The sequence below is a fragment of the Nothoprocta perdicaria genome, unplaced genomic scaffold (assembly GCF_003342845.1).
Source record: "Nothoprocta perdicaria isolate Ctin4 unplaced genomic scaffold, notPer1 scaffold_87, whole genome shotgun sequence".
Taxonomy (NCBI): Eukaryota; Metazoa; Chordata; class Aves; order Tinamiformes; family Tinamidae; genus Nothoprocta; species Nothoprocta perdicaria.
This window is the reverse complement of record NW_020456165.1, coordinates 1,156,181-1,181,370: the sequence shown is the minus strand read 5'-3', so window position 1 is coordinate 1,181,370 and position 25,190 is coordinate 1,156,181. Positions and strand designations below refer to the sequence as shown.

Below are 25,190 nucleotides of genomic sequence, written 5' to 3'. Positions count from 1 at the left end.
TTGCTCTTCCATTTTGAATTATGAGTCTCTTGTCTACACGATAAACACTATAACTCAGGTCTACCAGTGGTGAAACCTATATATGTCCTTACATGTATATATATGCTCCTCATTTACCATCTCCAAACAGTAGCTTTTAAGTGGTTCTCTCTTTTTTAAGGCTAAAGGTTAAGGGCAGGAGGGGAGAAGGAGGAGAGAAGAGGTTACCATGAGTCTTCAGTCAAACAATATCAAACTACGATCTGCTAAAAATATCTCCTCATTCTCAATTGTCCTAGGCATTAGAGATTAGAAAACCTATACATTAATTACACTTGCGATGTTACCTGATTTTAGAAGTAAAATCTATTGTCTTAACATCAAAGATAATTTCAGACCTATAGAAAATCCTTTCACAGTCTCCTTCTGTTATAAGTCATGGTTATTTTTTGTTCAAATAAATTAGTCCCTGCAATACACTCTTAGGTTATTACACTGTGCCCATTCTACAGGCAGAGCAATGAGGCACACAGCCTAAGCCGTGACACATAATATGTCCATCACAGGGCAAAAACAGGAATGCAGGAAGCTCATGACCAGCCACATGGCTTCTCTATCCAAACATTTTGCTAAAAATGTGAAGTTTGTTTTTTTTTTAATAAAAATAAAGATAATATTCTGGCTGCTTCTTATATACACCTTCTGATCAGTAACCCTTTAATCCAACCATTCTTCCTTTCATGCTTTTCTTAACAGACACTACACCACCACAGACCACCAGTGGCAGCTTTATGATGTCCAAGCCCTGAACGAGGCTGTTGAGCAGATCCCGTTCCCACCGTGAGCAGCTCACCAAGGTATGTGTATCGCCTGGCTATCACGGCATCATCGTTCAGCTTGTAATACACATTGTCAGTGAGGTTCAGCACTTTGACGGTTCCTGTCCAGTAATAAGATCCTGGTGCCCCCATGATGACCAGCTCCTGCAAAAGGGAGAAAACAGAAAGCAGTGAGAAGGATGAAAAACAAAACCAAGAAGGAATTCATGCCTTATGGAGCAATGGGAAAGGGGAGAAGATATTAACTTAAAACACTAATTAGTCCATCTATAAAAATGATCATTCTCTGTGCTCATAGATGGCATTTCTATTCCCAAACCCAGGGCCACACACCCTGACTATCCACGGCCTTACTAGCTATCACACTCAGCCCTGCTCCCACGGTCTTTCCCAAAACATGACTCTCCAACTGCTGCATTTTCCTAGGAGCCCCAGGCAGAAGTGAGGGCCTCCACCACGTGATGGAAACATCAACATGCCCAGATTCCCTCCATTAGAGACCATGCCTCGAATCTGGCAATGCTCTACACCTACTGAAGCTGGGAACAGTGGTGGGAGGTATCATGAAAGATGTTCATTTTATGACTATAAAGCTAAAAATCTGCCATGCACTCAAAGCACAGGGTTTGCATATTTTGAAGACAGAACATTTTGCTGTGTTCTCTCCTCAGAATTATATATATATAATAAATAATTATATTGTATATTATATATATTATAAATAATTATATTATATGTATAATAAATATATATATATAGTATATAGATATATACAAACTATGCACTGCTCTGAGAGCAAACCCTACTATGTTTGATTCTAGACACCCAGATCAATTTAGGCATGGAAAAAACGGAAACTGGGCAAAATCTGATCTTTTTTTTTTTTAACATTTTTAATGTTTGAACTGAGATCACCGAAACACATTCAAAGACATTCAAAGACAAAAGCTTGCACATAACAACACTTTGGAATTAAATAAAAATAAAATGAAATAGAATAAATCAACACCCAAGGAAAAAAAAAATCCCGTCATTCCCAGGATCAGGAGAAGTCAGGAGCGAGGGAAGCGAAGATGCAGCAAAGATACCACAGAAAGATTAAACGGTAGTCACAACAGAGAAGGTGGGGAGAGGAAAATAAGGTGAGCTCCAAGTCAAATCCTCATGCCAAAATTGCTGGCCGAGCTCCAAGCACAGCTGAGAAAGCTGAGAGTAACATTTGATGATTTAGCTGCGCTGCTCGGGTGAGAGCAGGAGCAGGAGGTTATATCAGCCCATTAAAAGAACCAGCCATCTCTGAAGAAAAGCAACTGCCTCAAGATGTGCTCCCATTTCGATATCCTCCAAGGCGACCTTTCCTGGCCACTCCTGAATGCAAGTCGCAACCTGAGCACCTATAGTAGGCGTCATATAGGTATAAAAAGGTTAGTTTTTCCTCCGTCTTTCTCCCATCACGAGGACAGATGTGTATGCAGCACTCAGAGCTCTTTCCCACACAAAGAAAGCACACAATAATACCAATAAAAAATAAAAGGTGGGGTAGGGTTCCTTTCTCCCAGCAATTGCCAACAATGTGAATTCACCTTATCAACTACCAGGTCTTAAGATGTAAAAATGACCATGTTTTCCAGGAAAGCACAATAAAAAGATGGGAAACTCTTCTTCTTCCTTTTCCCAGTTTCAAATTTTTAAGAAAATCACCTTGCTCTGCTCTGTTTTTCAAACAGTGAAATTCAGATAAATAGGTAAACTCACTTCAGGATGTTCTAAAAAAACAGTATTCTCACACCAATGATTTGAGAACCAATGCACTGACCTGCAGTGCTTAATGTGCATTTTTTAATTCCAATCACTTGTGGTCGGCTTGCACAGGACAGCCCTCTCCCTCGTTTCTGGCAATGTGGTACCCACACTTTTCCCTCTCAAAGAGCAAGCATCAGCACAAAACTGCAGTCTGCCTCACATGGTAATGGAACGGGGCAATCACACCCCTCAAGGTGTCTGCATTACCACATTTTCATCAGCAGGGATCTGGTTACAGAAGGAGATGACTAGTTTTTTCAATGAATGATATCATCACTTCAAAAAAAAGAAAAAAAAAATTTGGCTAACAATTGTGTATAGAAAAAAATCCCAAGAGAGGAGACAAATATGCAGGGTGTACTCGTGTTTTCTCCCCAGGGAACCAACAAATCAGGGCATCATGAAAGACTAAACACCCCAAAAAAAAATGGGTCTGCATTTGGCTGAGACAGGCTCTCCAGCACATGTGCCATGGGATGCTCACTTGGGAGCAAAATACTTCCACAAAACACTCCCCACAGTCCAGCAGGAATGACTGCCAGTCCAGAGGAGCAGCCAGGGTCAAGTCCTGGCTCTGCACAGGATTTGTTTGTCCACCAGAACAACAAAACGGGCTTGATTGGGAACACACTGCCCCAAAGCGTCTCCTATATCTGTGAGGGAGCCTTCCTCCAGGAGCAGCAGATGTGGCTCACATTCCTCCAGCACAGGAGGGAGTTAAGCCTGGAGAGCATTAGACCTATCTAAAGTCCCTAGCGCTGGAGCTAATGGGAACCTGCTTTTCCTCCTAAGCTTTCTTTTTTTTTTTCACTTTTCTTTTTAAATAATTTTTTTTTTCCCCTTAGGAGCAGCCCTGGAGGTCACGGGATTGCCTATTGGCTCCAATGGCAGGGCTGAAAATGCAGCGGGGACTTGTCTGTTTGACTCCAAAAGCTATTTATTAATCTGCATCTCCTGCTGTTGAAGGAGATGGGCCTGGCCTGGACGCGCTGGAGCTGCCATCGCCTCAGGCTGAGGCACCGAGAGGCAGAACCAAAGGAGGACTGAAGGAACGGGGACAGAAACCAAATTCCACCCCAGAGAGGACACCCTGATTCTCTTTATATCAACGCGGACAAACTCTGCAGGTCAGAGCATCTATAACCAGGATCGAGCAAGTAAGAATTTGATTTGGAAAGAGCTTTTTTTCTCCCTGAAAATTTAAAATTTAAAATAAATACCAACACCAACATGAGAGAATAAATTAATATTTGGTGAAAGTAAGAAACAGCAAGATCTGAAGGAGAAAGACAAATGTTCTCTAACTCTTTCTAAAAACTGAATTGATACGCAAAAAGAAAACCATTTGGGGAGTACATCATACATATCCCAGAATTTAGGAGTTAAACTTAGACACAGAAAAACCTCTATGCAAGTTTGGAGATATATTTGATAGACTATCTGGGCTCTATGTGGTACTACAAAATGCTCCTTGAGGAGAGTTTTCAGCGTTGATTCATTCATTCTTTTCCACGGGCCTTAAAAGAAAAAAACAAATCCTTCTCCACACAAATCACTCTGTACAAACTGGGCAACATGAAAATCCCCACCCAGAACCGTGGGAGGGCAGAAAACATTAAGGGATAGGTGGCTGCTCGCCTTGTTTATTAAAGTTAGGACAGCACAAAGGAAATGTGCTAAGCTGCATAGCCAGCTGTTGAAGTCATATTTTCTGGTTCCCTTCCCTGGTGCACATGGGGAAAAATAGATGAATCAAAAATAAGATTAAAACAGCAACAAAGGAGTCAGGAAAGCCCACGCGTCCCGCTCACCTCGGTGAAGAAGCCCGCGATGCCAGCCTGGCATGAGCCGTGCTCCTCCCCGTATTTCTTCTTGTACTCTGGCGGGGAGAAGAAGGGAAGGAAACAAGTCAGGCACTTGGGGCCACACCAGCTGCCTGCGGCTCGCCCTTCAGGATGCACTCACCCTATATCCCAGTAGCTTCCTTATCTTTATTTTTTATACTCATCATTAACTCATTGCTGAATGATAACAGATCTTCATGATGTTATCACCATATCCCCTCTTTGGAACCAAGTACATTCCTCGTGAGCTGTATTTTATTATCTTGATGACCAAAAGGAATTAAAAACAGATTGCTACCTCCTCATAGATTTTTTTTTTCAATAAATAAACAAACATATATCTATATACACACAGAGTACACTGAAAAGATGCAATTTTAAAGTAATCTTTTCTGAGCATTTATACGAGTGAAAACACTAAGCATCTAATCAGTTAGCCAACAAGCCTCTTCCTAGCATCTTAAAAGATCTTGTAATTTTAGTAATTTGCTGAAGTCACAGCAGCTGTAGACAGAGGGAGGGTTTAACGGGCCAGACCAGGCAGAGAATAGAGACTTGCCCCTCAACACGCAGCACATGCCCAACACCACTGGCCATGGGGACTCATATCAGCTTTGCCCTGACTCGCCAACAGGTCAGATGGACCACATGCAGCACTTGGATTTCACCATGAAAATACATGACAGGAACCCCCCAAAACCCAAAAATAAAGCCAATGCTGAGTTGACCATCTCTCATCTCATGGTTATAATGAAAGTGATTAGGCTCAAATGCTGGCTTTGCATTTGTAGTCTCTAATGGAGTCAGGCATTCCTTGCTTGGAAAAGTTTTGTGTACAGCTCTACTCAGGGAGCTGCAGATAAGGCTTCCCCTCGTGGCATTTCCTGAAAAATAATGCCATGTATGCCCAAAGGGCACTGCTTTTGCTACAGCAAGATTTTCATCCTTAAATAGGATGAAGAACAGCAAGTTCCTCATCTGTCCAACTCAGATGCAATCACTTCCAACCAAAGTGCATGATCTGCTCAAGTATGAATAAAATCTTTCCTTTTCCCAACTTTGTACCTGATCCATGGTTATTCCCAAGAGCTTACATGGGTTGCATTCAAAACAAAACACAGAGTGCCTCCAAAGCCCAAAGAGGGCACAACCACCCTGCATGGCATCCTCCCTGCAGGAGGCTTTTGCAGCCCTGGAGACTCATAGCTTTAGGGACAACAACTGCCCTTCTAAACTCTATTTTAATTATTCTTTCTGTTTTCTTCCTTTTCCAGCCAGCAGAAACACACATAGCACACCAGTGTGCTTTGAGCCTCAACGAGAGAGACCAGTTCCACAAGCAAAAGATATTTTAGTGGCTGAGCTCACTTAATCCTTGGTTTATGAACAGCTAGGAGGAATCGGATCAACCCTTGTCCCACAGCCGCAAACCCACTGCAAAACCACAAAAAAAAAAATTATATATATATATGTATATATCTCAAGGCCACTGCTGATGCAGCTGCATCCAGAGCAGGACCTCCAGCACTGACTCCCAGACAGTGCCAGCAACAACCTCCTTCAAATGTGGTTAGCCCTTCACAGGCAACACCAGCCAAAAGGACTTCTTTTTCTTAATTGATATATATGAGAGCAAACCTGTATGTCTTGCCATGGCAGGTCTGTAACTGACTGCTCCACATGAGTCTTGCTGGCACTTTGATATATTTATAACTAAAATGATATATCTCACTATAAAAAATTGTGTGGGAGTTGGCTTACAGTTTCTTTAAGTGTATCCTTCAAAACATACCTAGTACAATCCATCTTAAAATAAAGGAGGAAAATTGCCATAGAATATTTAAGTTTATGCAGTGAAAGATTTAAGTCTGGCAAATAACGAAATAACTATATCAGATGGCAGTGCACAGGATGACAGGCAAATTAAATTTACTTTGGATTTTTCAAATTTCTCCTTTTCTTTTATAAACAGACTTTCCAACGCTTTTTCACAAACCATGATGGTTTAACTATTTTACTAAGCTTTTTATTTACACAGCACCATGCATATCCAATTGGCCATTACATCAAGTCTTCTGTAGCACAAACAAAGACCTCAAACACTTCCCCATAAATCAGTCTGCCCATATTCTTTGCTGAGGCCTGGGCATTCTCCAAATCATGGCCCTTCGGAATCTGCAAAGGATCTGTAAAAGATCCAGCTTGCATAAGCTATCCTTGAATTTACTTGCAAACAAAGACCAACTATTTCTCCAATCAGTCAAGTTAAAGTCAATAAGAAAATAAATTTGTGGCTTGATTTCTTATTATGTTATAATGTTGTCTACTTTATGAAAAAAAGAAAATGGGAAAAAAAAATCAGATCTAGGGGTAATTTGAAACAAGGCCATCAAAGCAGCACAACACAGCTGATCTTCATCTGTAACATACTTATCAGAGAAAGAACTGCAACACACACATTATTGTTTACACTGTCAGACAATGGGAAGAACAATAATTCTTTACACAAGGTGAATGATTACTAACTGCAATGTGTAAGGAATGGGAAAGATTTAGTGGTTTAAATGGTTGTGCACTCAGTACCTCCAATGAGGCTTATCCTCTAACAAAGTTCATAGCTTTTTGTGATATTTAGTGTTCTTAAGTCACTTACTAGTGCTATCTGTACTGTGAGTACAAATGGCACAACCTTTCATTTAAATAACCAGTTACACTCTGGTTGTATCCAGACTGCAACATTTCAAGTGAATTCTGAGTTTGCCTATTGCCACTGCTTTTGTGAACTGAAAGGGGACATTAAAACACTGACTTGAAAACACATCTGAAAATGTTCATTCAGAGAAAATTAAAGCTTATTAAAACAAAACTGACTCACTACAGTGGTATAAAACTAGCCTTCATCTTCATGCTGTCAGCCATCCAAACACCACTGTCCCATGGAGCTTCCTGGAGGCCTCCAACTCCTCCAGGCTCCATTACAGGAGATGGCCTCTCTAGGACATAGCAGTGACCTCCCTCACACATGCTAGACCTCCATCCATCCATCCATCCATCCATCCATCCATCAGTACACTGAGAAGATCAGCAGAGGACCATGCAGTAACTAAGTCAGATCACATCTTTTGCACACTCAGAAATCAATATTTACATGAGGCTTGGATATTGCATGAGGCTTAAATAGTGCACAAAGTGGGCTCAGTAACTTCCAGGTAGCTCCAGACAATAAAAATTACTGTGACAAGCAGAGCCTTTGGTTTTACACTTCCTTGTCTTTGCTCCCCCTCCATCTGTGGCTTACACAGGCCACAATATACAAAACTACCGACACAAGAGCTGATAGCACACAGAAGTGACAGCGGCTGACAGTTGAGTTCCTTCGTGACTCTTAAAATATGTCATGAATAAATGCAGAAAGCAAGCAAGCCAGCAAAGATGGCAGTGTTCTGTAGTCAGTGTGACCTTACATTATGAAAGCTGAGGAAGAAGTAAACAGATAATAAACATTTTGGATAAACTGTGACATGTAGCATGATTCAGAAGGCAGCACTCCACGACCTCTTCTGATACAGAGGAGAGAAGAGGTCTCTAAGCCAACCACAAGACCATAATACAGCGTAAGCTCCACAGTGCAATAATACCCTTGAAAACGTTCTATCTACCATCTTCACGGATGGCCAAATGGATGGCTGCAATAAACCACCTTTTGCACTGAAAGCCAAAACCATCCTTTTGAATTGTGACCTCTTCTCTCATATCTCGCAGGGTTTCACTGCTCTGGGAGGAAGCGGTGGGAATCTTGGAGGCCCAGCGCTGTGGTGTTGGGTTTACACCACAAAGCAGTCTCGATGGCTCCCGGAAAACCAAATGTGGTCTGGATCCTGTGGGCAAACATGCTTATCCCTTCGGAGGGAAGGTGTGCGAGCATGCACTGGTCCCCTCATTTACTAACCAAAGTGCCCATCAGCATTCCCCAGCTCAACCACAAGGGCTTTGGAAACTATCTCCTCTCTCCCCACAGAGCTGGGCCATCCCACACACGAGCAGCAGCCACCCTTTCCCTTGGCCTATCGGGGCAGTGAACAGGCACCTCCTGGTCTTGCAGGCCATTAAAAATAAGAGCAAAAATGAGTAAAAGCATAGCCTGGAAAACCATGCCTCAGCTATAGCTCAAAGCACATGCAGCTCATATAAACCAGATTAGTTCCTACTCAGAAAAATTGCATTTAACCATTAGGCTTGCTGCTGTTCTCATTAGCTCTCAACAGCTTCCAGACTTCTGTCAACTGTTTCAGGGAAACTGGACAAGAACAAGATGGATTAAGGCTACTACGCTGCCGCACCACTACCACCCAGTCAGGAAATTTCCATTTCCTCTCTCGCCTTTAATTATTAAGCCCGCTTCATGTGGAGAAAAACATACCGTACACATGAAGTGCGTCTATCCCAAGGTCAGACCGCTCTCCGTTTTGGCACCAGTGTTGGTTATACAAGCTCATAATCCGTATTTATGTGCGTCTGCGCACACGGTCCAAGGGGCCTTCGCCAGCAAGGTGAGAGACGGCCGTGGCTGCAGACCACGGTGCCACATCAGCCTCTCATGGGACCCAATGGCTTCAGCCAACTGAACATCCCTTCGGAGCATCCCTCTTTTCCCCTGTTTTCTTACAAAACGGAGGGGAAAGTTTCCTTTTACTAGAGAGAAGGAGATGTCAAAATAACAAGACAATGGTAGCTGTAAAATGATTGTGCTGAATTCTGAGCAAGGAGTCTTTCTGGATCCCAGCTATCCCTTGCTTTGAGGATTAGGCTTGTTTTATTGAAACCTAAAAGTTTCACAAGAAAACGAATCCAGTCATCCCTGGTGATATTTCGCGGCTTGATGTCTGAAAGTAGGCAGGAAGAATCAATCCCAAACCTCCAGCTCTCATGCTAGCATACAGTGAAATTAAGCCAACATTGTGCTGCACCAGCCCTGCCAATTTTCCACTGGCTGCTTCGCGTGTACTAGGCCCACACATTTCTATTTTCTAGCAATTCCTGGCAAATATCCTGTCAGATTAGCAAGAGTTTTACTCTGAAGACATGACGCACAGAGAAACACAAGCCGTGTGTCTCTTTCAGTGATTCCAGGCTGGCAGTTTTTATGAAGACACAAGAGTGAAGGATGACAAAGGGGCGCAGGAAGCCCTGGAAGTGACTCCAGTCATCCGCAGTGATCATCGAAGTTAATATCACATGATTTACACTGCATGACCTAAGCATGAAGCCTCCACCCGGTTTTGCTAACAAGAACAAAGAAAAAATAAAATAGGATGGTTTGGAAATAGGAAGACTACATGGTTCACTTGCATTTTGCTGCAGATCAGCTGGAATGGCTGCTTCAGGAAAGACTCAAAACCCCTCAGACTGAATAATTTCAGGGCTGGAAAAGGCTCAACACACAAGTGTCTGCTGTCTTCAGGCAGATATATTGATATATATATATATACTGTGGACCTTCATATATATAATATATATATATATGAGAATATATATATATATGAATATATATATATGAATATATATATATATATGAAGGTCCACAGTTCTGCAGGGAAATCTGTGATAGCTCTGTATGTGAAGGGTGGAGAGCTAAAACCTGCCTTTTCAGACTGTCTCTTCAACCCAGAGTTCATCCCAGTTTGCTTTGAGCTTCACCTTGGCTGAGCTGGGTCAAAATAACCACAGGATCTGGAGCAAAACTCCAATGAGGTGAGAAATGTCCTCAAAAGAAGCAGAGGGCTTGGAGCAGAGCAGCCTGCCCTCCATCAGGTCTCACCCAGCCCCACGGTGGAAGGAAGCCATGGGAACATCCTCCATGCTATCCTTCTCCCACCTACCAATGTCAGCAGCAAGGCTATCACCGGCTGTTGCCTACTCTGGGGAAAAAAAACCAGGTTTGCCCACATCAAACCCTACACTTCCTGCTTGTGTAGGGCCTATAGTTTCTCAGGCTCTGATAGATGATGCCTGAGACTGAAAGATGATGCCCGAGACAGACAGAAGAAACCCAAGAAGGTGTTTTCCTGAGTGATTTGCTACGGGCTGAGAGATCTTAGAGATACTCTATCTTCTTCCTAATAACATACTTGTGCCCCTGGATAAGTTAATTACTGTTGGGTGAGGAGAACCTATCTTTTGAAGCCTTTGAGAAGGGAAATCTGATACAAAATCACATATACACCAGGGTTGGCAAAATAAATGTCGACACTTGGGATTTAGAGCAGAAACAACAGATACAGCCACACATTGCTCAGAGCTCACTCGCTGTGTGTCCCTCCATGTCCCTCCTCACCTGTGTAAACCCAGACCTCAACAGGTCCAAAAAAGGATCAGACACCTTGCAACATCTGAAACATAACAGCAGTTACACTGGTTTACCATACAAGTATCTTGAAAAAGGTGTTAAGTAACACATTTTCCTCTTCTAAATCACAATACAAGAAAGAAAATACGTGCACAAGACGAACGAATCGGTGCCCAGCTACAGCATAACTCAGCACATTTACTCTGTGGTGCACCTATCATGAGGCCATGACCTTGTGATATGGTACGAAGTCTGTGCTCATCCCAACGTCTACTGATATTCATATAAGCTACCTCTATTCATACAAGGATGAGAGAGAACTTCTACCTGAAAACACAGTTCAAAAAAGTATTGTTCTTGTCTTCTCTAAGCATGGCCACGCACAGTAATTCATGGTTAAACCACAGTGCTTTTTTCCCAACTTTATCTAAAGACCAACCTCCTTCCCAGCTGTGCCTCAAGGCACAGAAAGAAAAATAGAAAAGGGTCAGTGGTGAAGGTTACAGCAGACCGGTTTTAGAAACAAATGGAAAACAGAGGGACCCTTTGGAAAGGGGATATGGGCAGAGGCCAGCCGCACTCCTTACCTTCATAGCAGGGCAAGAGCTTCCGGCCCGCGGGCTGCAGGTTGGGTGGGATGATGTTGCAGAAGCCGTGGGGGAGGATGTACTCCGTCTCGTAGTAAATGTTCTTCCAGCGATGGGCACAGGCCTAAACAGATGATACCACAGGGGTTAGCGGCCTGGAGGAGCAGGGCAGCCCTCTGAGCAAGGCAGGGCATGCAGCATGCGGGAGCAGGATCACCCAATACCACCTTTTCCTCCCCATCCTGCCTTGCACCCTGCTTTTTTTCCTCAGTGATGTATCTCCTTACTGCCATTTTCTGCAGCTTGTGACACTACCTGACCTGGCGGCTCAGATCTTAGCCTTTACATGTTTTCCTAGTGACACACATCAGAAGAGTAAGACTGTGCTCCAGACTTCAATCTCTTCCTCACTTTGTATGAATCCTCATGGCCAGCAAAGCTTTTCTAAAGTGAAGACAGCCCTGCCCCCCAAGACAGAAAAGGGGGGGAAAACAGGAGAAAATGTGTACGGAGACCAGAAGGGATGCCAGGACTCAGAGGGTTACAAAGGCCATACTAGAAGGTTACCCACCAGAAGATGCATCAAAGGTTTGTAACCTGGGAGAGGGTTTTTGTATGTTTGTTTGTTTCTTTTTCCAGTGACAGGAAGGCTGGCCCTAACTTACTGATAACAAACTTAAGTGAAGATGCCAGAGATTTTGCAGCAAGGGGAGTAACAACAGAGTCAAGGTGCAAATGAGGTGCAAAGAACCAAGATGTTTTCTCCTTCGCAGTGAAAAACAAGATAAGCTTTCAAAACCAGAGTTAAAACAGTCCCACCAGGATGCTACAACTGCCACACAAAGTCATGCCTGCAGACAGCACTGAGCCCGATTCACACTTCCTCCAGAATCCAATTGCTCCAAAAATTAGCACTGCCTTGCTGCCAGACAAATGCAGACAGACTTACACCCAGAGGGTTACTCAAAATAAAAGGAAATTAAATGTGAAAGAGTAAAGGCTTTGAATGTGAACACATGCTGGGTCACATCTCTGGCTGGGGCAGGTCACTGAAGGCAGCGTAGATGTGTCAGCTTGCATCACCCAAGTCTTAGCCCTGGGTGCCCAGAGCCAGGTCTCTGCTGCAATTAACCACATTCCTTGAGCTCTTCCAGGAGACCTTGCACCAAGCCTGCTAGTTCAGAGGACTGCCAACCCTGTGATCCCCCCCATTTAACACTATCCTCTCTGGAGAGGACACCTTCTCCCTTCCTCCCCTTGACCCAACCTCACTCTTCAGCCTCACTGCCCCATGGCTGAGCACGTTGCCTGTGCAAACACCCTAATGCAAGCAAAAACTCCACAAACGGGACACAGCTGAGCCACCTACCCGACGAAGGACCTGGGAAACCTGGCGGCTGGGAAACCTGAAATTCAACCCAGCCGCTAGCACAGGCTCCTTCCTGTGTACTTAACCCCAGAAAGACATAAAGGGTAATACTACTCCCTTATTTTTTATTGAAATGGAGCAAAAGCCGCAATGCACAAGCCTGCTCCACAGTTAACAGCGCTGCACTTGGAAGTTTGAAGAGCAATAAATATCAGGCTCAGGTACTCAACCAGAAGCATGCATTTCCTGAAGACAGTTATCGCACAGGGATAATGAAGGGTTCTGGGAGCTCTGGAAAGCTTTGTGCTGCATCCTGCACTGCCAAGCACCACACATGACACGAAGGATGAAGGATGCTTGTAATGGCACTGCACTTGACAGCCAAATGTGCCTTAGGAGTCCTGTAAAGAGCAGCTTTGGGGACTCACTTGCCTTTTCAAGCAAGCCTGGTTATGATTTTAATCACAATTTTAAGGGAAAAATTCCCTTAATTCCCTTAATTTTAACGGAAAAACAAACCTTTTATTTTCAGAGCAGTCAAGAAATCACCTCTGTGATGAGGAATCTGTTCTGTGAGCACAAATATACACTTGCAGTACACACACAGACAGCAACATACAGACGAGAAGCATTAAAGCAACGTCCAATTCTACCTCAGTTCCAATGTAAACTAAAATGGAAACAGACCAAAAGCTTTTTTGTTTTAAATGTGGAAAGATAAATAAAGGATTGTGATATTGTAAGTTCCCTGACATTTTATCTCTCGGAAACTGCCAGGGACTCCCATAAATTACCCTCCTAATCTCTCCCAAAGGAGCACAAGCGAGCAAGGATCAGGGAGAGCAGCAGCACTTCATCATGAGCAGGAGGCTCTGCTTGGGAGGACAGGAGGTGAAGTGTGGGGGACACGAAAGAGAAGGAGCTGCTGCATCAAGAGCATGTTTGGATCCACCAGTCCCAGGGCTCCCAACTACCTCCAGGAGCATTTCCCTAATCTGATCATTTCCATCCTTTTTGGCAAACACTTTTCTGGCCCTTTGGCAGTAAGTTGGCTACTTGAAATGAAAGATAAAAACAAACTGTAATGACACATGTGGAAGGTACTGTGGCCAGTCATAATGCTGTGCCTCTAGTTTCTCTCCTTACAGAAACCTGAAGAATTAATTTTGCCATTTCAATTTGGCAAGAACTGGCAAGCTCAGCTGCAGCACTTAAATTAATGTGAATATTGACCGACGGCATACTCCAGGACAGGAGACCATTGAACTGCAAATCTGTCCAGACATCTTAGCTAATCTTAGCCATTCATTGGTGTAATCATCATTATTAGACACTTTTCTATGTCCTTCACACAAACATAAAACTCTGCTTCAGTAACATGCTGGTGCTGTATGGACTATACACTACCAGCCATCAGCTAAGCCCCACTAACTGGCATATTTTAACCTTCCTTTTGCCCCTTTTCACCAAAATAGTATTTTTATCTGATAATTGGGAAGGCTGACAAGAAAGCAATTTCCTTGCCTTTTCTTTGTTCAAAGAAAAGGAACAACGTAAAAAATGCAGTGCATCCTTTGCAAGGCAACTTCATATGGCAGCAACAGCAATTTTGTTGCATTAGAAATATTGACACGTGGGTAGCAAAAAGTGTTTAAAATGCTGGGCTTAGGTCAATGGCTGGCCTGTAATACTGACCAAAGAGATAAAAGCCAGACTACTAAGAGACAGCCACCAATTTCATTAAAAAATTAATCAGCAGATATGGTTCAGAACATACACACAGACAATACCATTTCTGTAAATGAGAATTTCTCTTGGACACTTTACAGTGAACTGCATAATAAGGAAATCTTAATCTTTAAAATTGCAAGATTGCATGAACTAAAAACCATCTGTTTTCAGGGAAATCATGCATCTTTTCCATTCCAAAGGTATTTCAGATGCACGCACATTAAAACAGAGTAACACCACCCTGAAACAGCAGGGTGTTTTCCACCCATGATTGCCCGAAGAATCTGTATTCCTTATTTCCACACAGATGCAGAAATATGTTTAATAGTGTAAGACTGAGCACGTGAGTGATAACTCACTGATTTCAATGAGAATTAGACCCAAACCTCTGGACACAATCAAGTTGGTGGAGCAATGCACATTATTCCTCAGCTTTTACACGGGATTCTTCTACACCCACATGCAGATTGGGACATTCCTTGAAAGGAGGAGCTGTGTACGCTGCTCTTCTAGCAGGAATGCCTTCATTCTGTGTTCTGCTTCCCCATGTTCATAATGTTACAGGGGGAGGGGAGTGTTGCTTTCTGGCTTATGCTCCTCTGTGTTCCTCATTTCCCTACTGCTGGGCACAAAATACCCTGAACTGATCGGCCTCGAAAGCATTTGCAAGTCGTACTCCAAATCTGATAAAGTACCACAGTACATCCCTGCCTGTCACAGGAAAGTGTAAAAATCAGCTATTCCCCATGATAAAGCTGGTGTGCAGCAAGTGAGAGTGTAATTGTTTGGGGTCAAAATACACACTTGCTCCACTTACTGATATAGGTGGTTAGTGGTTAAGCACTTTTTTTTTTTTTTTTTTTTTTTTTTTTTTTTTTTTTTTTTTTTTTTTTTTTTTTTTTTTTTTTTTTTTTTTTTTTTTTGGCACTAGCACATTTGTGCATACTTTGTTCCATGTACCACGGATATTTTGTATCTCACTGGAAAGACAGGGTAAGTTTCCAGTGAATGTGTTTAGGATTAGATTGTTGTTAGGGTTACTCCAAAAGAAACTTAAAATTTGCTTGCCACAAATATGATGCATGGTATTTTTTGTTGCAAACTTTTATTTTGGGTAAGATTCTTGCACAGTCCTTGGTAGCCAGTCTAGCAGCAGATACAAGCACAGACACAGTTATTGATTCTAACATACCCACAAATTTTTAAAAGGCATTGCCTAGCTTTCCTTATGATCTTTTTCCAGCATAGGAAATGTTGTTCTGCAAAGATAAATTCCACATCCTAAGGATCCCATCTGTTCTCCTTGACCTCCCCATTTGCATGGTAACCATTTCAAAGACAACAAGGCCGCCCACATGCAACTAAGACATCTCCACTCTCAACTCCTCTGTCTCATTAATAGAAATTTCATAGGTAGAAAGGCGACACAGTGCTGCAAACACCTCTCTTACATTTTTCCTGGTAATTTCTGATGTCTAATACATACACTCCCAGAGAATGAAGGCTTTATACATACTCCCTATATAAATACAGACTGACTGCAAAGGGAATATACTAGCAGATATCTCAGAGACAAAGTTCTGTTTATTCCATTCGAAGATTTAATCCCTCAGATTTAGGAGGAAGCCCTTAGGTGACACCAGTCAGGTGTGACTGCTTTGAAGTTGTCCCTCCGTAAATAAAGCTTCCTGGCCAGGGCTCATTTTCCTCCCGCTTCAAGGAAGGGACTGCAGAATTAGCTGCCCGTAAAGCTGGACTCTGTCAGTCACTACCAAACGCATCAATCCTGACGTGTTTAGCATTAGAGTCAGACAGCAGCAGCACTTTTAATGAGATCAAAGAAAAGAGTGGACTTACCAGCACACTTCCACCGGCCTTAGGCTGTCTGGCCAAGCTCACACCCATCCATTCATCATCTCTGTCCTCCTTACAGGTCTTCCCACACAGCATGCCCCGGGAATTGCCTATAGAGCGAGGAGAAAGAAGACAAATGCAGAGACATGTGAGTTTTAAACATCCATAGAGGATCCCTATAGGAAAATAGAGTATTGATGCCCATGGGTGACGTCCTCTTCCCTCTTTCGTCACCTTTATTACTTGTGTGCGTTTTTCAGGATGCCTTTCTCATTCTTACTAGACATGGTGCAAGCATACGGTACAGTGGAAAGTGGACTCTGTCCCAACTCAGGAGTAAAGCCTGAGATTTACTCGGATAGTCAATCAAATTGAACTCAACAGGAGAGACATGGAAGTGCCTGCAGAAAACAGTTGAAGTAAAACTACTCTTGAAAATGAGATTTGAGTACTTGGGAATAAAAAATAGAAAATAATCTTTAATTCTGTCAGGCAGTATTCATGAAGTCACAAAGGATCATTAACATTTTGGTAGCAGGAGAACAAATCAAAATGAATACAACTTTAGAACATGTCAAAAGCAAGTTGCTATTCAACTACTATTTTGAAAAGGTTAGCATTAGGAAAAGACATACTTCTTCCATAGGCAGAGAAAGCATTAATGTGAATCATGTTCCCAAGAGAAATGACAATTTTAATGATTACAAATTTCTCCATCATCACACAGCACAACGTTTTGGATCAGACCCTTAATTTAGGAACAGGTACCTTATCTTTTCCTGCCTCAGACCATACTTTAGAGAAGCCAAAGGGAATCTAGATAACATGCAGTAATTGAGAGGAACTTCTCCTTCCTTTAGATGTAAACAAAAGGAATCATTTACTGCACTACAAGGGAACCCACAGATTACTATGTTGCTAATAACACAGTACAACACGTACCCATCACCACAGCATCTGGGGCTGTCCCACACACCATTTCAAGACTGCCTAGGATGGGCAGCAGTGCTCTAGATCAGTCACATACCCATGGACATGTTGAAAAGCCACGCTGAAGCAAGGCCAGAAAAGACAATGGCTTGGAATAAAGGAGATATATATATATATATTCTATATATATCTTTAAAAAAAAAAAATCATCTTTTCCCACTTAATGAATGGAGAAAACAAGTATGGTCTTTGGGAGACGACACAATCCCGAGTTAAAAAGGCACCTTCACTATCGGTGCTCCAAATCTACCAGGCGAGCGACTCTCTTGGTGACTTGAGGACCTGAGGATTTCTGGCTGTTTGCCTTTGGGGCAGAACTTAAGGTATCTGTCAAGATAAATATGTTTTTAAGCACCACAACTACCCACCTCGACCCATATCCAGCTCTGTGCACCTTCTGTCAGGATTGGTGTGGACTCGACATTTAAACACTGCTCCTGGGGACTGAACAGAGGTGCTGTATTTAGAGTCTGCCTTGGGAGCACCAACCAAGACCCTGGAAACCAAAAGCAAAGTAACAAGTGATTAATTTCAGAAGAAAAGAAAAAATAATAAACAACAGCAAGGTTCACATTGCCAGAGCTTCCTCCGAAAAGGGCCTTTTTCCAGTGACCTTGTAAAATGATGACATTGATTCACGAACTGAAAACACCACACACAATAAAGGCATTTTTCTGCAGTGAATCCATGAATTCTTCAACAAGTTAAATTTCCATTAGGAGTGTCACACATTTAAAGTAATTCCTCGCCCTCCCAGTCCCCTCCGCAAAAGAAAAAACATTTAGGAAAGCATGAAGACAGACAAGCGCAGCTGCATCCATTTCTCCTCAGTTCTATCTACATCCCTATCTATCCCTAAATCCACGCAAGCCAGCACGCACGCCCACGAGGGGATGCAATCTGAACCTCCTGGCTTTCCCGACTGCCAAAGATTAATAAACTCATTTAAGAAGCCGAGACAACCTCCTGCTCTGAACATTTTCAGTAGTTATTGCTTCACAAAACCAGGAACAAATCTCTTCCACGATGCCCCGCTACCAACAATTCATCATTAAGGCAGCAAAGACTAAACTTGTGCTATTCATCTTGCTATTTGTCTCTGGTAAGCAACAGGACATAGTTCCAGCTGTAGGTTTCCTACACGTATCCTTGGAAGAAGATGGGCACTTCTCTCTCTTGAGTTATGGTTCAGTTCACTGTAGGAATCCAAGTATGCGGCGAGCCCTTGTGTGGTCTCCTCTGATACAGGGGAGACAAGGGCTGCCCCAAAGGGCACTGATCTCAGTTCAGCAAAGCAAGGAATAAAGGGCAGTCCGTATGTGTAGCCCACCCACAGCACAGACAGAGCACCCAACACAAGAAGTGTACTTCCAACACAAGTGCTTCCAGAAGTGGAAGTACTCCTGACTTTAAAGGACTGCTGCTAATTCTTCCTCACAGCCTCTCATTTCCTTTCTCAACTGCTACCCATCATCACAGTAAATATAGGCAGATGATTAGAGCTACATCACGTGTGCATGTGCCAGGGATCAGCTGGAGCCACCCAGGAGAGCTTCCAACAGCAGCCTACTCCGATCCAAAGAATGGCTTGCGCAGTAGGTTTGCACTGCTGCTGTCATCAAGGCTTCCTTGGATACACGATATGACAATGCATTCAGAAATACACTCCCCAGAAAAAGAGAAAACTCTACATTAAGCGGCTGTTTTTGCCCAAGTTTCACAATCTAAGGTTTAACACTTGCAGAAGTTTGATGGGACCACACTTCATAACACACATTGTGTTTTCACACATGAGAAGCATTAACGCCTGAAATACTTAAGTTGCTGAGACCTACAAAGCCTGCACACACCAGGGAGGGAGCGCAAAGGAGCCTGAAATAACACTCCCAAAGGGAAATCCCCAAAGACGGGCAGCAGGCGGAAAATCAAGTGCCAATCATTTAATCTGCACAGGCGATGAATGCATGTCATTCACTTATTGACATTCATGAGGTCTAACAAAAATAAATAGTGGGGGATATTACCAGCTTAAACAGTTACTGGTTCAAATTGCAAAGAGCAAGAAAGTGTTTCTATGACCTGTTAGAACAATAAGATAACGTAAGCCACATTCACCTCTGGTTTAAATGAAGCTTTACTCCAACCTAAGAGAAGTCAATTTCATTCAGCAATTAGCACAAAGGATACCCTGAGTTGCAGAATGTGAGACAGTGATTAAGATGCCTAAATTGCAAAGACTTTTCAGCGCTTTTAAGAAAGCCAAATGAGAAAAAGTGATAATTTCATGATTTGAGTAGGCTACAGGCACAGACTAAATCACATAGGCTGTCTTGAGTGAACGCATCTGGCAGAACCAAAAGGGCTGTCTGCATCTCCCTATGTGGTAGGGCAGAACAAGTCACCCGAACGGGCAACTGCTGACATATGTCAACAGTGAATCCACTTTGGACTATCCTGAATTCCTGGATATTCAGATCGAAGGTTCACCTACACTGCACATTATCTTGTATCATGCACTCACTCTCCTGCCCTCACAGCATAGAGGGTGCAGCCCTTGCAGATCTCTCCTGATGGTGTGTCCCAAGCTTGCTCTGAAAGAGTTGTCTCCAATGAGACCAAAGTCTTTCTGGAGGCTCAAACGCTTTTCAGTTGGTCCAGTTGTTATTGCCACCTATGACTTCATCTCATTTTAGACAGAGATTTCAAAGTGAAATGTTATCTTCATCAATAGAAATTCTCTTCCTCTTTCATTAGTTCCTATAAGGACCTGCTTAAAGCACTGGAAGAAACTCATCTCTTTATCTATCATGAGGTTTTTCAGCAGACCTGGATAGAAAGTTCTTTTGTATCATAAAATTTTGGAACTCATGTGGAAAAAGACAAGTGCCTGTTTTGTTTCTTCCTCACCAGTTAAGAGACTCTTGAAGTCTTCTGTGATTTCTATGGAGCAACACTGCAACCAGAGAAGGTGTTTTTTTCTGGTGCTGTACCAAAACATAAATACACATCCAAACAAAGACTTAAGAGTCTCATGCAATCTTCTTGCATTTCACCACCGTGGATTCCTGCCTGGTCTAAACACAGTAAATACGTAAACAGCCCACAGAGGAACAACCCTGAACTCTTGCTATTATCAGGCAACCCTCCAGCACATTAAAACCAGTTTAACCATCTCTAGTTAAAATAGCCTAATACTGTGGTCAGGCTTTTCAGCACTGCTTTAGGACTGCCTGGAGTGTCAGCAGGAGAGCCCCAGTGGGTTTCCAGGATTTTGCCAAGAGGGTTACGATGCGGTCAGTGCTCTGTGCAGAAATTACCTACCAGGGCAGGCTCTCACCACAGCTGTAATCCCCTGCAGGAAACCCCAAGGATGCCTGCGAGTAGCTGCTCATAGATGCCTGGAGCAGGGAAGGCCGTAGAGAGAAAGGAATTGCCTTCTGCAGAAAGGAACCAACGGTAGGAGGTTTGGGGACACTTTACAGTCACTATTGCTGGGCATGCACAAGAGTCTCTAGGAACCATCTGCATCTCACTGGCTCTATGAGCCAAGGTCCAAACTAGCACGAGGACCAGCAAGGAAAGAAGCCACTTAACCTTCTCATATTTGGATCATACTCATGTCATCAAGGACAAATGTTCTCGCCTGTCTGGAGGAACTAGGTGTGCAGCCAGAAACACAACACATTACAGGAGAACGTGCTGCACCAGTCAGTGTTCATGGACAACAAGAAGCCTTCCCGGCTACAGGGAAGCCCAGCAGCCGGTTGTCACAGCTCAGGGCCTGGGGAAGGCAGGTGCCTCACTTCCCAGCAGTGTGAAGTATTAAGTGTTTAAATAGCCTCACATGCCACAGTAGACTTCAAAGGCAGCACCAGGAGGAGACCCCCCAGCAGTTCCCCACTGCTCTTCCTCCCTTCAGGAAGCTCTATGCCACTCACTGCATCCTTGAGGTGAAAATCCCCATGGTTCATCCACAGAGCTGTTCTTTGGGAAGTGGAGGGACAACTTGATATCAGCAGCACCAAACCCAGTCTCTCTGTCTTCCTAAATCGACTCAGCAGCACCTCCTGCCTCACTAACACATGCACCATCACTGACTTAACCATCCATCCTTAACCTAAGACCGGGCTGGTCCTCTCCTGTGTCTCCTGTTCTTGCTGACACAACACGCAGCTATGGCACAAACTTCCTTTGAGTTTCAGAGGCAGCAGAGCAGGGTGAAGAGCAGGACGTAAGGAGCGAAGCGACGTCTCCAAGCCAGACTCATTCCCTGTTGCAGCAATCACAGCAGGATGCCATGGAACTAGACCGTCTCCACTGCTATTCCGTGCCAGATCCTGCTGCCAGGAAGGATAACGTTATGGCCGCAAGTTGCTGGGGTTTTTCTGGGAAGTGGGGGGAGCGGGGGGGGGGGCGCAGGGAACAAGAAAGGAGAGGACATAAAATAACATCATACTCAGAGGAAAAAAAAATAGAAGGAATCAGAGACATCAAATTATTGACATTTTTATTAAAGCAAAAATGACTTTTGTTTCTTTTTTATTGAACAGTCTTTTAAGGAAATCAGGGAACACAGTATTCTTGGTTGGTTTTGGCGTCTTTGTTCCAAGCATCTAAATTATATCCAGAGAGCAGAAGCACTTCTGCTTGTCTGTGGTCCAAATGCAAGCAAGCACCTGGTTCCTTACTCTTCTGAATAAGGTAAATTCAGGGAGCTGGGCAGATCTTTCCAGATTTACACTCAACAATTCCTCTTAAGGAAAGAAAACAAGAGACATTGTTTGGAAAACAATATCCTCAGCACATCTGCAGATGACAAACTTTTCTTGAGAGTAAAATCAAGTGAAAATAATTCCTAAAAGGAAGCATCACTGCAATTAACTATTTCAGGTTGAAGGCACTGACTTACTCCACTGCCGTCATCAAGGCTAAATACACAGCCCTAAACAGGAGTTAGAGTAGTGGCATGACTATTAATATTTGTCTGAGATGATAACATTTCAAACAATCTCTGCCATTCTTTCCTCCTGCAAGAGTTTTGGCTCACACCAAGGAGTCACCACATAAAGAGTCATCAAATCCTGAATCAGTTCACTGAAAAAAATGTAGGTTTATTGCAGATAATACAGACAGGTGCTTCAGGAAGGTTGCAAAATGAATGACTGAAACGCTAAAGTTCAAGAACTGCCCACTCCAGACAGGATTTTAAAGTAAAGCAATGACATATGCATATCATAAGAATGCTGAGAACACACTTCAGCTAAGATGTTCTCAGGATCAGAAATGCATTAGGTAGGTGAATTAATAGGGAGCAATAAAGAGTAAGAAACCCAGACCTATCACAAAACCGAACAGCAATGCCCAAGAGCATATTAACAGGTTAAACCCTGTCAGCCTTGGATATCACCTGTCATTCACATCCACACAGGTTCATGTTGCACAGCTCACCAAGCAAGCCACACATGCCCAAATGACAGTGACACCAAGTTAATGTAGAAATGTTCCAGAGTGGTGCATAAGTTAAACAGCTGTGAGAAACTGAAATCTTTGCTCCTCAAGGTGGAGAGCAACTATGAAGCTAAGAACAAAAATAATACAGAAAATGGTCAATAACCCTATGCTATTAATAGGAGCTATTTGCTACAATGACACGAAAATATAAGAACGTATTTTCATTACATAATGCATATATAATTCATAATGCATATATTATAGATTTCACTTCTCCAGCAGAATTCCCCATTTTGGAAGATTAAAAACCATCATCTTGTAACTCTATCAAGCCAGTGAGGGGAAGAGCTGTACAGCTTTGAACACCACAACTTCACACAAGAAAAATGACAAATCTGAAAACTGTCATCACTTCTACTAACCATTTCCACTTTGCACTCATGCATTTAAAAAAAATGTATTTTGTATTTGAGTAACCTGTAATCACTTTAAGCTGGAAAGTGATGAGACTTTTATGCCACAAAGTGATATCTGCAGGAAGAAATAATATTCTGTACAGCATTAAGATGGTTTTAAAATAGTAGTACACAATATTACAAGCCTTTATGTGCCAGTCAAAAGAAGGTAACACAGCTAAAGGCACTTGCAAGGGCTCAATCCTTTGGTGGTCTGGATGTCAAGAAAGCCTTCCCAGATTTTTATGCCTTCCCAAAAATATTTAAAACTGACCTTAGGTGGCAATATTGAAAAAGCAGACCTGCACTGAGAACATGCCCATCCAGAGCCCAGAGACAACATCTTGACGCAGCTGGAAGGCTGCATGTGGAAGTGAAGAAATGAAGTAATTCCTTGCAGTCCCTCAGCCTTTGGAGCACGTGCCTTTACCACGGGCATCGTTACACACTGCAAAGCACAGCCAGGGAGAACATCTCGCTGTCACCTCTGCCGGGCACAGGTTCTCCGTGTTCCCCGATGGGAAGAGAAGTCCTACAGTGAGTTCTACAGTGACAATCCCACCCCGAGACTTCTGGCAGCCAGACCGAGTGCTGACGCTGGCTGTGCTCAGCGGCTGCTAACTCCACTCTATGAGCTACTTGTTTTAACAAACACTTTGTGATTTTGGAGATCTTTTATTGCCAGGTGCCACAGCCCCCGTTTTCATAAAGCTGGAGGGCACCGGGCTGAAGCTCTGACGTTCTGATGTCTGCCTGCACTTACCCGCTATGTAGCTTCCCAAACGAAGTTGGATATCTGCCCAAAACACATGGACAGGTACTCATTAAAGATAATCCCATGCTAGCGATCAGAACACAGCCTGACAGGAAAGGAAGAGCAACAAATCCCATTGTTTCCATCTCATCCTATCCCACTGGGTCAGCACTTCCCTCACTCTTGCGAGCCCCCAGGGATCTGGGTCGCACACGAGTCACTTCCAGCCTTTTCATCCTCATTTGGACCCTGTGACAAGTCAAAAATCACTTCCAACCACGGGCTCATCCTCCACGAGAGCCCCTTCCTCCTCGCACTTCCTCACCAATGAATGCCCCATAGAAACCCCTATGCTGAGGAGCAAAGCACCCCGCGACGCGCGGACTAAAGGGCATCAATGAAGCCCATTTTACAGAACGGGACGCCAGCATGAATACATTTACTTATATCACAGAGCACTACAGTTCCGCCACGGGCAGCTGAGTAATCGGGCCATATCTAAGCGCCAGAGATAAAGACGAGCTTTGTGGACACTTATTGGCAGCAGCGGCTCTGACTCGCATTAGAAGTCCACCAGATGACATCAGCTCGGCCCAATTAAGAGAGATCAGTTTTTAATTCTAACAAAGAGACTCTGACCCAGACACGGGAGAGACAGAGCACGATCCAAGGCTCTTTTCAGTCAACAGGAAAAAACAACAAGCTGGCTAGTTTACATAGCTGCTTTTGGAGACGTACAAAAACTTCACAGCAGCCCCCATTATTCCGCAAGGAAAAGGGCACAGAGGGACCGCACGAGTCTCCATCCCCGCAGTGCCGGGGAGATGCAGGAGCCTGATGATGCCTCCTGGCTGGGAAGCCGTTGGGACACCCAAGGCATTTTCCCCCTCACAACACGGAGCGCAAAGCCCGCGTTTCAACAGGTCAGCGCTGTCAAGCTGCGCACACCGCTCCCAGCGGCGCTTACTACTATTAAAGCAACTAAAGGTCCCGCGCGAGGCGGCCGGCGCCGCGGCGCTCCCCGCGCGGCGCGGAGCGCGCACTCACCAGCGCGTGCTGTCGTGCGAGTGCTGCAGCACCGAGTAGCCGAAGAAGGAGCCGTTGGGGCCCTGGAACACCACGGGCCGGGCCACGTCCACGTTGTAGCAGCGCGCCAGGGCCGCCGCCAGCAGCAGCGGCGCCAGCGCC

At 43.7% G+C, this 25,190-nt stretch overlaps 1 protein-coding gene across 1 annotated transcript in view; it reads right to left on the bottom strand.

Moving 5' to 3' along the window:
• The window catches only part of ITGA9 (integrin subunit alpha 9), a 195,351-nt gene extending 170,201 nt beyond the window's left edge, over positions 1 to 25,150 (bottom strand). Inside the window, exons 1-6 of the mRNA XM_026052323.1 lie at positions 25,050 to 25,150; positions 17,711 to 17,838; positions 16,356 to 16,462; positions 11,399 to 11,522; positions 4,433 to 4,500; positions 833 to 962 (exon numbers count right to left, since the gene is read on the bottom strand). Coding sequence (XP_025908108.1) covers positions 833 to 962; positions 4,433 to 4,500; positions 11,399 to 11,522; positions 16,356 to 16,462; positions 17,711 to 17,720 — 439 coding nt within the window. The 5' untranslated portion in view covers positions 17,721 to 17,838; positions 25,050 to 25,150. The remainder of the gene's footprint in view (positions 1 to 832; positions 963 to 4,432; positions 4,501 to 11,398; positions 11,523 to 16,355; positions 16,463 to 17,710; positions 17,839 to 25,049) is intronic.
• Positions 25,151 to 25,190: the final 40 nt, after the last annotated feature.